The following is a 12,808-nucleotide window of genomic DNA, read 5'->3' as shown; positions in this document are numbered from 1 at the left end:
TAAAGCTGGCAATCCTCCAAATGATCCAGCAGTCGGTACAGTTCAGAGGGGATTTGAAGGAAGATCCAAATCTACACATTGCCAATTTTTTGGAGATTTGTGATACTTTCAAGTCAAACAGAGTGTCAGATGACACCATCAGATTGAGACTATTCCCATTTTCATTGAAGGATAGAGCTAAGGGATGGTTAATGGCATTACCAATAGGAACGATCACAACATGGAACGATTTAGCACAGAAGTGCCTAACCAAATTCTTTCCTCCAGCAAAATCGACAAAGCTGAGAAATGATATCACCTCGTTTCTATAGGAAGAGTCGGAATCATTGTATGAGGCTTGGGAGAGATACAAATAATTACTGAGAACGTGTCCACATCATAGGTTGCCAGTTTGGATGCAAGTCCAAACATTTTATAACGGATTGATGGTGAATGTACAAACTATGGTGGATGTAGCCTCGGGAGAAGCACTACAGAATAAGACTCCGGAAGAAGCTCACGAGTTGCTTGAGGTTCTGGCAAGCAACAATTATCAAAGACCTAATGAAAGGGTGCAACCGAAGAAATCTATGGGTCTTCATGAAGTTAATGCATATACAGCCATTTCAGCCCAACTGACAACACTTCAGAAACAGTTGGGAAGTATGCAGGTAAATTCCATTCAAGCACCTCAGCTAACTTGTGAATTTTGTGCAGGTAATCATGTGAGCAGTGAATGTCAAGTGGGGAACACATTTGCTTCATCATCGTCATCATCGAAGCAGGTTAACTACTTGGCAGGAAATGAGAGGCAACCAAATTCCAACACATATAATCCGGGTTAGAGGAATCATCCAAATCTGTCTTGGGGCAATTAGAACCAGCAAAACAATCAATGGAATCAAAGAGCATTGCCAACTAACCAAACAGGGGTGAATAATCAACCAGGAGACCCAAGGTGACAAAATTGGAGGACATGTTTGGGAAGTTTATCCAAGAGACCACAAGTTTTATGAATGAGACGAGAACGAATTTTAGAAATCAAGGGGCGTCTATTCAGAATCTGGAGGTACAGATGGGGCAATTGGCTGAAAAGCTAAATGAGAGGCCACAGGGGTCTTTACCAAGCAACACAGTGATTAACCCATGTGAGCAAGCAAATGCAATAATTTTGAGGAGTGTGACAGTTTTGGAAAAGGTGGAGCAAGCAGGGAAAGAAGAAAAGCCACCAAATGAAAAGGAAGAATCTGATGAGGAAGTAGATGAAGAGATCATTGCTGAAGAGAAACCATCTAACTCTAGGGAAGAAGAACAGAAACGGGAAGTGAGGCAAGGACAAAGGAAAGAGAAATTGCCATTTCCCGAGATACCACCAAAATTGGCACATCACACTCCACTTGTGCCGTTTCCTCAAAGACTAAAGAAAAAGAATCAGGATAAGCAGTTTTCCAAATTCATTGAAATATTTAGAAAATTGCATATTAACATTTCTTTTGCAGATGCATTGCAACAGATGCCGAGCTACGCGAAATTTCTTAAGGAGATTTTATCAAACAAAAGGAAGTTAGAGGATGATGAAATAGTGATGCTCACAGAGTAGTGCAACACCATTCTTCAGAAGAAGCTACCCTCGAAACTCAAAGATCCAGGGAGCTTTACTATTCCTTGCATTATAGGAGATATTACTTTTGAACAAGTTTTATGTGATTTAGGTGCTAGCATCAATTTAATGCCTTTTTCTGTTTTCAAGAGATTGGGAATTGGTGAAGTGAAGCCAACGACCATGTCGTTGTAACTTGCAGATAGGTCCATAAAACATCCGAGGGGTATAGTGGAAGATGTGCTGGTGAAACTGGACAAAATTATCTTTCCAACAAATTTTGTTGTATTGGACATAGAGGAGGATAAGGAAATGCCTCTTATTTTGGGCCGACCATTTTTTGCCATGGGAAGGGCACTCATTGATGTGCAAGAAGAAAAGTTACTATTAAGAGTTCAAGATGAAACAGTAATGTTCAATGTGTTTGAAGCTATGAAGTTTCCATCCGAGTCGGATTCGTGCTTTAGTGTTGATGCGGTGGATAAACTAGTAGCGGAGGTAATTGAAGAGAACACTCCACACCTACCTCTAGAAGCGTGTATTACCCAATCAAGAACAATAGAGGTAGATGATTCGGCAAAGAATGAATGTGCTAGATTGTTGGAATCCCTTCAGCCGATTGATGAGAACCAAGATCTTGAATTTGAGGAATTTGATTTTTAGAAAGAGAAGGCAAAGGAAAGAAATGAGGAACCTCCAAAGCTTGAATTGAAACCCTTACCTTCCCACCTCAAATACGTGTATCTTGGGGAATCGGAAACATTCCCAGTAATCATAAGTTCAAAGTTGAGCAATTTGGTAGAAGAACGATTGATTCGAGTTTTGAGAGAACATCGATCAGCAATTGGATGGACTATTTCGAATATTAGAGGCATCTCTCCATCTTTTTGCATGCATAAGATACTCATGGAGGATGATATCAAGCCTAGAGTTCAACCACAACGAAGATTGAATCATTCGATGAAGGAAGTAGTGAGAAAGGAGGTGGTGAAACTTCTAGATATGGGAATAATTTATCCCATTTCTGATAGTCCATGGGTGAATCCTGTGCAAGTGGTTCCGAAGAAGGGAGGTATCATAGTGATACAGAATGAGAGCAATGAATTGATACCAACTAGGACGATCACAGGCTGGAGAGTGTGCATTGACTATCGAAAATTAAATGAATCGACAAGGAAGGATCATTTTCCACTTCCTTTCATTGATCAGATGTTGGAGAGATTGACAGGACATGCTTATTACTGTTTCTTGGATGGTTATTCAGGTTACAATCAGATTGCCATCATTCCTGAGGATCAAGAGAAGACGACCTTCACTTGTCCCTATGGCACCTTTGCTTACCAAAGGATGCCCTTTGGGTTGTGTAATGCACCAGCCACATTTCAGAGATACATGATGTCGATCTTTGGTGATATGGTGGAGAGGTTTATAGAAGTCTTCATGCATGACTTCTCTGTTTTTGGTTCGTCCTTTGATCATTGTTTATCTAATCTTTCGTTTGTTTTGCAGCGATGTCAGGATACAAACTTGGTGCTCAATTGGGAAAAGTGCCACTTTATGGTCCAGGAAGGGATAGTGGTTGGTCATAGAATCTCAAAAGACGGAATAGAAGTGGATCGAGCAAAGACGGACGTGATTGAGAAGCTGCCACCACTCTCCAATGTTAAAGTAGTTCGAAGTTTCTTGGGGCATGTGGGGTTTTACAGACGGTTTATCAAGGATTTTTCTAAGATCTCTAAACCCCTTTGCAATTTATTGATTAAAGATGTTGCTTTTGATTTTAATGATGAATGCATGCATGCCTTTCAAACTCTAAAGAAATTACTTGTATCTGCACCTATTATTGCAGTTCCCGATTGGGGACTACCATTTGAATTGATGTGTGATGCTAGTTATTTTGCATTAGGAGTAGTGTTAGGACAAAGAAAAAAAAAGTGTTTAATAGGGAAAAGTAGGAAAACATAGCCTGAGAATGTATGTTTTACAATTTAGAGAATTCAATTTACAATCAATGCATGTGAATATGGAAATAGCATAATCTGTAAGTTTAATCCAAAGAGTCCTAATGAAGTCAAAACCCTACCTGTTTGTTTTAATTTGATATTACCTTGTTTTTAATCTTGCTTTATAATTTAGCTTTGAGCATTTAGCAATTTTTGTTTTAGTTTTAAGTTTAATTTTCTCCCATTAATCCAAACAAATTCGATTACTCTAACTTGAAAACAGTAGAAAACTTAGTGCTTAACAACCAATCCTTCTAGGAACGATACTCACTCATCACTTTATTACTTTGTGTGACTAGTGCACTTGCTAATTATGCATGTTGTAGTAAACAACGTATCAGTTGACTCTGTAATATTTGTTGACTACAACATCATTGTTTGCCCTAGTAGAAAATAGTAAAAGCTCCTACAGAACTGCAAGGTTAGAATGAAGGGTAGAGGCAGTTCCGCAGATTATAATGAAGGGCAAGGTTATAATGAAGGGTACGGTTAGAATGAAGGGCAGAGGTAGCTCCTGCGGAATTGCAAGGTTAGAATGATGGGTGAAGGCTAATTACGGCTGTAGTTAGCTTTAAATTCCTAATGCTCAATGTGAGGCTTTTCCATATAAATTTTGAGTTATCATTTCATGTCTATTAGCCCTTTTATATATTGAAATGGAATGGGGTTTGAGAGAATTACTTTCCTTTACATTGTAGGATTTCGGATAGGAGAGGGATTATTGAGTTTTTAGGCAAATGTGGGAATTGGGATCATCTCCTTCTTTGGACCGTATCTTGTCCATATTCGTTTCCCAGTTTAATTCATTTTCCTTTTCTCTTTGGATTCTTCAATGAAGTATAATTCTACTTCCTATTTTGTGGATTATCCCTAAAATATTTTACTTTGCACACAAGTAATATCAAATACGGGACATATGGTTTTGCCCTCAGGAAATTCGAGCACTACAAATTGCTTAAGGTTTATTTTATTTTATTTTTAATTTGAAAACCAGAAGTGAATTTATAAAATTAATCCGAATAAATGTTATGAATGATATGTTTTTTGTCATTTTTAATGGTCTGAGTATAAGTCTTAAGTTGTTTATTTGCTAAATAAAAAGAATTGAAAATGAACATTTTAACATATATGTCCATTTGATGTTAAATGTAATATTATTTAAATAATGTTTTAACTTTATGAAGTTAAAAACTTAATATGAGAAGAAAAGCATAGACTTGAAAAGGTTATTTAAGTATTAAAATTAAGTTAATATCAAATTAACTTATTAGTCAATCTAGTGATGCACCATACACAAAATTATCCATAAAGACTTTGCTTCTAAGCCAATTTCAGGTACCTTCATAAGATTTATCCTAAATCTCATTTTACATTTCATGAAAAATCTTGCCTAAAGTTTTATGTATAAAGTTTACGGAAACCTCTGTTGTGAAAATAAGTCATAAACAAAAGACCAAATCAATAGTAAAAAAAAGGTAATATTTGTTAGAGTAGTGAATGCCTCTCAAACTCAGAACCTGTCAAAAAAAAAGAATGTATAATATTTTATATATAGTTGTTCCGATTTTTCTTTACCTTAGATTTACAGCATGATTTGCGGTTGTCATCCAACACTTTGAACCCAAGTCAAGCAGCCCTGAGAGTCTATAATAAATTTAAAATTAGTTATTGCTTGACTTAGACTTGAGAAGGCCATAATATTAACAAGTTAGTCTTCAATTTTCCACATAAAATTAATTATTAGACAAAGAAGTATTCATGTTACATTAACTTGCCCCATTCAACACGTATCTGTGGAAAACTATCAAATTGTCATTAGTACTGTATATATTTTGGAAAACTATCAAATTGTCATTAATACTGTATATATTTTGGAAAACTATCAAATTGTCAATATAAAAACAGTTAAGAACTTGGTCAATATATACAATGTTCTCATTTATTTTGGAAGAAAAAAAAATGAAATGGTTTCATACCAAACGCCATGATCTTAGGTTATTCACGATGTTAACATCACTCATTTTTATTTTATTTCAAATGTTTTAGCACTAGCTAATACAATGTTCTTATGTTTACATCATTCATTCAATTTTGGAAGACAAAAACAAGTGTTTTATCTCCATTTTCAAATGGTGCGGTGCTATAATGGATACGTAATAATAGTACTCTCCATATTCATCCTTATCCTAAGTGTACCTCATCATTTAAATTTTGGGAAGCATCTTTTCTACTCAAATTATTTTTATAATTCCGAACAAAATCCTATGTAACTAACATCTTATCTTAATTCCAAAGTACAATAAAAAATAAAAAAATAAAAATCAATAAGATAGGTGATACATTAATAAATGTATTTTTAAAAATGATATTTTAATAAAATCTTAACACAAATTTGTTTTCATTATATTCTCAATTAATTAAAATATTTTGAATTAACATAATTGTTGATGTTGGATTTGGACACCAATTACTAGCACGTGTAAAATGTTAAGCGGACTTAGAAGTCACACGTGATATGGGGATATCAAACTCCCCATATCAAATTAATTAAGGGGTGAGGAGCAATATTTAAAGTGGTTCGGATGTTCAAAAGTGAATCTTACGTCCACTACTATTATATTAATAAAGGTGTAAAATCAAGTCATGTGCAACGAGCTAAGTTACAGTTTAGAGAGAATACAAAGAGAGAGAGAGAGAATGAGCTATTTTAGAGTAAAATTAGCCAATCCCTCAAATGAGAGGGAAGTGTTCTATTTATAGTGGGAGAGTTCAAGATAATGACTATACAATCTGCAAGTGGATAGGTATCGTGCAAATCTTTCTTTTTGTCTCATTGGTTACCTGTTCAAGGGATTTCCTTGACTTGTGTAGGGTTTGGATACGTGAGCGATCTCTAACTGCTTGCAAGCTTGGCAATCACCTACTACGCTGACAGAAACCATGCCACTTGCGTTATTGCGCAACGTGGATGTACCTGGACGGCACATAACCTTTCTGAGCTCTGATTGGCCCTTGCTGACGAGGCTTCACGTCAGCCCTACCTTTTTAAGATAACAATAATATGATTGTGTTTAACATATATAAGATTAAAGGGTGTGGGAGCCTCTCCCAATTACTATTAATTTTCTTTTATCGAGTATGCTGGTTGAATATAATATTAATATTTGCGTCCAACTATAAAAGACATATTATTTGTGAGGACAACAAGAATAATATGGGCTGTTCGGAGCATGTTTCTTGAGCAAGAAAGGTGATAAATCCTATGCATTTATTAACAAATTATATATTTATATGTCAAAAGACCTAACAACACTAAAGTTCACATGCATACGGCTAATATATATATATATATATTACTGTGATATTATAAAATTGAGAAACTCTATAATATTACTGTGATATTATTGACCTAGAGATGCATACATGTCAAGTAGTTTCATATTTAATAGTTGTTAATCAAAATTAATTTAAAACTAGTGAAGAAAAAAAATTCAAAGATAGCATAAATACATACGGAAAGAAATCTTGAATACAAGGAAAGATGGTAGTGGAGGATGTGACACCTGTTATATTGTAAATTTTTTTCCATAAAATCCGGTCACTCTAGTGGCGTCTTGAGAAGCAATGGAGCTCAAGGAGACCATACTTTTAAAGGAAGCAAAATCACGTGCATATACATAATTACATATGTAAGAAGTAATGGGTGGCTCTGTATACACTGATGTTATTTAATAAAAATTTGTAGATTCAAATAAGTTCATATGGGAACTCTTTTTTTTTTTTTAAATTTATGTCTCAAACAAAGCTAACAGAAGACTCTAGGAACCATCGAGTTTATAAGAATCCTTCCAATTGTAATTGTTAATTTGTTTGAGTGAAATTTATTTCTATTTTAATTGTTTCTTTATAAATAGTTATTTCCCCTTACTTCTTGGTACTTTATTTTTTCACTAACCCTTTTAAACGCAATATGTATTAATTGACGAATTGTCGAGAAGGTGACATTCGAAACCTAAGACTTTTCAAAGAACTCAAAGACAAGCACTTAATGCTTTGAATAATTCAATCAAGTGGCCAGGTATGATTTTTTTTTTCTTCGTGGTTCCATTGTGAATGATTTAATTATGGCATGATTCCGGAAAATTTTTTTCTCTATAAAAGGCAGCTAAGAATTGGTGTTTTAATATTGCAGTGCTTAATTTACAGTTTCTATAAGCCTATTATTCTTTTCTCTCTTTCTCCATGGCTACTTTCCATTCATCTGTCAAGAAACCTTCAATGGTTTCTGCCATGTTACTACTTGGTCTGCTAATGGCTGGTCTAGACTCAACAGGTCTCTAGCTATTTCATTCCAAATTACCCGCTTCCTGGCTAACCTATGAATTTGATATTTCATATTTTCATGCATTTAAAATTTTTGTTTCTCACGTGGTTGAGTACAAATGTCGATATGAATTGTGAGACACAACATTTTGCTGCATTAAATTAAACAACATTGACTTGCATAATTTGTTGAAAATTTGAATGGGTACCAGAGAATTACCCAAAAAAAAAAAAAATTACAGTGCCATGTTGACCTTAACCGTTAACACAAATAGTTAAAAGGAAGTTGATATGCATATTACAGATTCCTTTTTTTATTTACTATATATGTTGTTATCCTATTAATTAGTACAAGGATTAATTCATTAGCTTAATAATTTATACCTGTATGGAAGTGTTAATTTATAATAATTGGAATCTTTTCTAATATGTTTTTTGGTGGTGATTCTGCGATGCAGCTGCTCAAATAGGTGTTTGTTATGGAATGCTCGGCAACAATTTACCGTCAAAACCAGAAGTCATCGCTCTCTTCAACCAGAACAACATCCGAAGAATGAGAATCTATGATCCAAACAGAGAGACTCTCGAAGCCCTTAGAGGCTCCAACATTGAGCTCATGCTAGGCCTCCCAAACACTGACCTTCAAAGAATGGCTTCCAATCAAGGTGAAGCAAACACCTGGGTACAAAACAATGTCAAAAACTACGCCGCCAACGTCAAATTCAAATACATCGCTGTTGGAAATGAAGTAAAACCCGGCGATAGTTTCGCTCAGTTTCTTGTTCCAGCCATGCAAAACATCCACAACGCCATTGTTGCAGCTGGCCTTGGAGGCCAAATCAAAGTCTCCACTGCCATTGAAACTGGAGCCCTTGGAGAATCCTTCCCTCCATCAAAAGGATCCTTCAAGCAAGACTATCGACCAATTCTTGATCCAATCATTCGTTTCCTGAATGCCAACCCAGCCCCATTACTGGTCAATTTGTACCCCTATTTCAGTTACGCTGGAAACCCCCAACAAATCAATCTGGATTATGCACTTTTCAGGTCACCAGGAGTCGTGGTTTCGGATCCTCCACATGGGTATCGTAACCTGTTTGATGCCATCCTCGATGCTGTTTACGCCGCACTTGAGAAAACTGGTGGAGGCTCCCTTGAAATTGTGATATCGGAGAGTGGGTGGCCGTCGGCTGCTGGGGTTCAAACGACTATAGATAACGCAAAGACTTACAACCAGAATTTGATTAACCATGTTAAGGGAGGAACGCCCAGGAAGCCTGGAAAGGCAATAGAGACTTATTTGTTCGCCATGTTTGATGAAAATAACAAGAATCCGGAATTGGAGAAACATTGGGGACTCTTTTCTCCTAACAGGCAGCCAAAGTATCCAATTAATTTTAACTAGTTGGATTTATAGACAACAAAATCAGTAAGGAATAAGCCATATGTGGCATGTGCGTCTTTCTAAATACACCTTGTGTACTTGAGAAGAATAGGAATAATTGCATCTCTCCTTGCCCCAGAAACAAAAAAAAAAAAAAGGAGGGCTAATTCGTTGAATTTTGTTCTTGTAACATGTAACATGTTTAAAGGCAATATGAACCAGTAGAAATTACTTTTATATGTTAATCTCCTTTTCTAATTTCAGCTCATAATCATCATAATTAAACTGGTATTACAAGTTCACAGAAATATGATATATAAAAGGGTATTACAAGTTCACAAAAATATGAATTTACATTCTTTAAGATGAATATTTTATCTTTTCATAGTATCACAAATCCTAATATAGTATTAGATCACACAAATGATATAATGGTAGCAATGAAATACACGTAGCTTCATATTCATCTTATCCACTACTTGTCGGCAGTGGCATATCTATAATTTCAAATTGTAGGTCTCTATCATCTTGTTGTCGGTCCAGTTTAATTTCTGAGTTATAAATTTCTCTTTACGCGCTTATTATAGTTAACATTCAAATTGTTGACCTTATTTAGATCACATTGTTGCTAATTTTTTTTAATCTAATTATGGGATTATAGAGAATAAAAAATTTATTTCATTGTCAAGTTTAATTACTTGTTGTAACTCTATTGAAAGAAAAAAGGAATGAGAAAATGAAAGAGATTCAATTACTGAATAAAGAATGTAATGAAATATGATTCCATTGTTTATTATAAGATGGAATATTGAAGGAATATAATGATATGTGTAATATGTGGACAAAACCACCCTGAAAATTAAAATATTCAATTTAAGTTAAAAATTATGATTGTATTTTGTAAATAAAAACTAATTCTATAAATAATTATAATAAAATTTATAATTATATTTTAAATTTCTTTAATTTTTTTTAACTTTTAACAATATATATTCTAATTCAAAATTTCAAAATTCAATGGTCGGTCAATGGTAGTTAATGCCAATCAATGACTAGTCAATGGTGCTGAACGACGGTCAACAAATGTCAACATTTAAAAATGCTTATTTTAATAATCACTGAATTATAAATAAAATAGAGTAAAAAAAAAAAAGGTAATTTCTGTTGGATGTGAATTTTCCATTAAGCTCGGAGAAGTCAGAAGCCCGTAAGGATTTAGTTCGACCTAAAATCAATTCGACTCAGCACTAGTCGAACCCAACATAAGCTCATCGAGATATAGCTCGACCCAGCACAAGCTAGTCATAATAGCACCTACCATCCTAGCCATCATGACTTCACCTCACATGCTAGTGTGCATGACAGAGTAGGCTTGCAAGCAACTGATCTTCAGACTCATCTGCTTGAGGTAAGGCTGAACAAAGGTCGCAGTCAAAATACTCCTCATGATGAGGACTTAGATTGGGTTCAGAAAATGCTCGATGATCTAAGAGCCTATTAAAATAATTCGATTGAAGAAATAGTAAATTCTCCATTCATGGAGGAAGTTCATTGGGCCCCACTTTCTCAGGGATTTAGGGAGCTTGAAAACAAGTTCGATGGGAAAGGGGATTCCATAGACCACCTCGATTCCTTCAACGACCTGATGGAGCTACATCAGATCTTCAACCTGGCAAAGTGTCACTCTTTCGCGATCACTTTAGTAAGAGATTCCAAGAGGTGGAACAAAAGGCTGAAGGTGAACTCAATCCAATCGTGGCAGTAGTTCTCCTTGCTCTATCTCCAACAATTCCAAGCAAGGAGACAGTTCGTCATGTCGTTTAGTTATCTGAGTAAAATTCATCAAGGGAAAGAATAAACTTTGACTTGTATTTAATGAGGTTTCAGCTCGTCGTCTATCAAGTTTCTGGAGAGTACCAGGCTAAAGAGGACAAAATGACGTCCTATCTCCAAAAGGTAAAATTTGAGCTTGAGCATTTCAAAGCTTACTCAGTTCTACAGATTCCAAGGGAAAAGAATTCAATGGCCGATATTCTAGCTCGCCTGGCTTCAATAATAAGCAAAGAAACAATTAATTCTATCCCTATCAAATTCCTCCCAAGTCCGAGCATCCTCGCATCACAAGAAGCAGTTTTGGTAACAAGGCAAAGGTATAGCTGGACAGATTCAATAGCAGCATCCTTGAGAGATGGAACAGTGCCTTAGGGAAGTGATAAAAGTTATGTGTATAAAGTTAGGGGTATATGTGTAAATGTAAGGTAGTGAAAATATATATAGGGTGTAATATTATTTTATTTGATTATTGAATAAACTACAGTAGAATATTTTATGACATGGTATCAGAGCACCGGTCTTAGGGTTTTGTTCTGGTGGCCGACAACACTGTTCACGCAACATTGTTCACGCGATACTGTTCACAAGACACTGTTCATTGTTGTTACTTTTTTTTACGACTAAGTATGTCGTGTCTCCTGTTTTTCGATTATGGTTTTCGGTTGGTGATCTGTTTTTATTATTCTGTAGTTTCCAGTTATTGTGTTCCTTTTTTATGTTTATTTGATGATTGTTCTGTTTGTGGTGTTGGATTTGATCTGTTGTGAATTTGTTGTGAATTGGTGATTTGGGTTTGCTAGATATTGGTGATTAGAGGTGATCTTGTCTGTGAGCTTAGTAGAGAATCATTGTTGGTGTGATTAAGCTATGGTAGTGGAAGGTAAACAAGTGGTGACTGAAATTGTAGTCTACTCATCTGCAAAGATTACTAATAGGAAGTTACTGGGAAAGCAGAATTATGCTCAATAGAGACGAACTATTAGTAGATATGTTTCTAGCATTGACTTGGGGGATCATTTGACTGAGGATCCACCCACGGATTCACTTCCACAAATAGAGACTGATCAGCAACCAGAGGGTAGTGATAAGAAATTAGAGCGTGTTAGGAGAATTCGAAAGAAATGGCTCATAGAGGAAGATAAATTGTTTAATCAGATCTAGAATACTCTAGATTCCATAGTGGATGATGGTACTAATCATTGTGATACAGTTATGGGAGTATCTAGAGTTTTTGTATGCTAGTAAACAAGACTTGTCTCATGTTCATGAGCTGTTATTGCGGATTTATCGAGCAAATATGCAAGAGAAGACATTACTTGAATACTATACAGAGGTGAAGCAAGCCTTTCAAGGAAAAACAAGCTATATTCCCTGTGACTGCAGATGTTGTACAAATGAAAGAACAAGAAGAGCAAATGGTGGTGTAGTGTTTTCTGGCTGGGCTGAGACCAGAATATGAGATAGTTCAGACATAACTCCTCACGAATGACAAACTTCCTTCTCTAATAGAGGTTTAAGCTCATCTTCTTCAGGTTAGTAAAGGGGAAGATAGAGGTGCATCTAAAGACAGGGAGACTCTTCAGAATTTTGCTCCAGATCATGCGGCTCTTGCTAGCATGAAGTCTAATAGTACTGAAGGCAACAAAGGAGCTAGTCGGGATATCGGAGGTACTCGTGGCAATGGTA

General features: G+C 35.6%; 1 protein-coding gene and 1 non-coding gene across 2 annotated transcripts; one reads left to right on the top strand and one right to left on the bottom strand.

The window, feature by feature from the left end:
- Nucleotides 1-278: 278 nt before the first annotated feature.
- LOC116125696 lies at nucleotides 279-385 on the bottom strand. Its single transcript, XR_004127365.1, has one exon. It is a non-coding gene; the product is annotated as a small nucleolar RNA R71 (small nucleolar RNA).
- Nucleotides 386-7,756: 7,371 nt separating this feature from the next.
- Nucleotides 7,757-9,376, top strand: LOC116125661 (glucan endo-1,3-beta-glucosidase, basic isoform-like). The gene is made up of 2 exons (XM_031411385.1): nucleotides 7,757-7,915; nucleotides 8,364-9,376. Exons 1-2 carry the CDS (start codon nucleotides 7,825-7,827, stop codon nucleotides 9,308-9,310), a joined length of 1,038 nt encoding a protein of 345 aa, XP_031267245.1. The 5' UTR covers nucleotides 7,757-7,824; the 3' UTR covers nucleotides 9,311-9,376.
- The last annotated feature ends 3,432 nt before the right edge of the window (nucleotides 9,377-12,808 follow it).

Source organism: Pistacia vera, unplaced genomic scaffold (assembly GCF_008641045.1).
Source record: "Pistacia vera cultivar Batoury unplaced genomic scaffold, PisVer_v2 Contig169, whole genome shotgun sequence".
Classification (NCBI taxonomy): Eukaryota; Viridiplantae; Streptophyta; class Magnoliopsida; order Sapindales; family Anacardiaceae; genus Pistacia; species Pistacia vera.
Note: the sequence above shows the minus strand (reverse complement) of the source record. Positions and strands in the feature narration are given on the sequence as shown.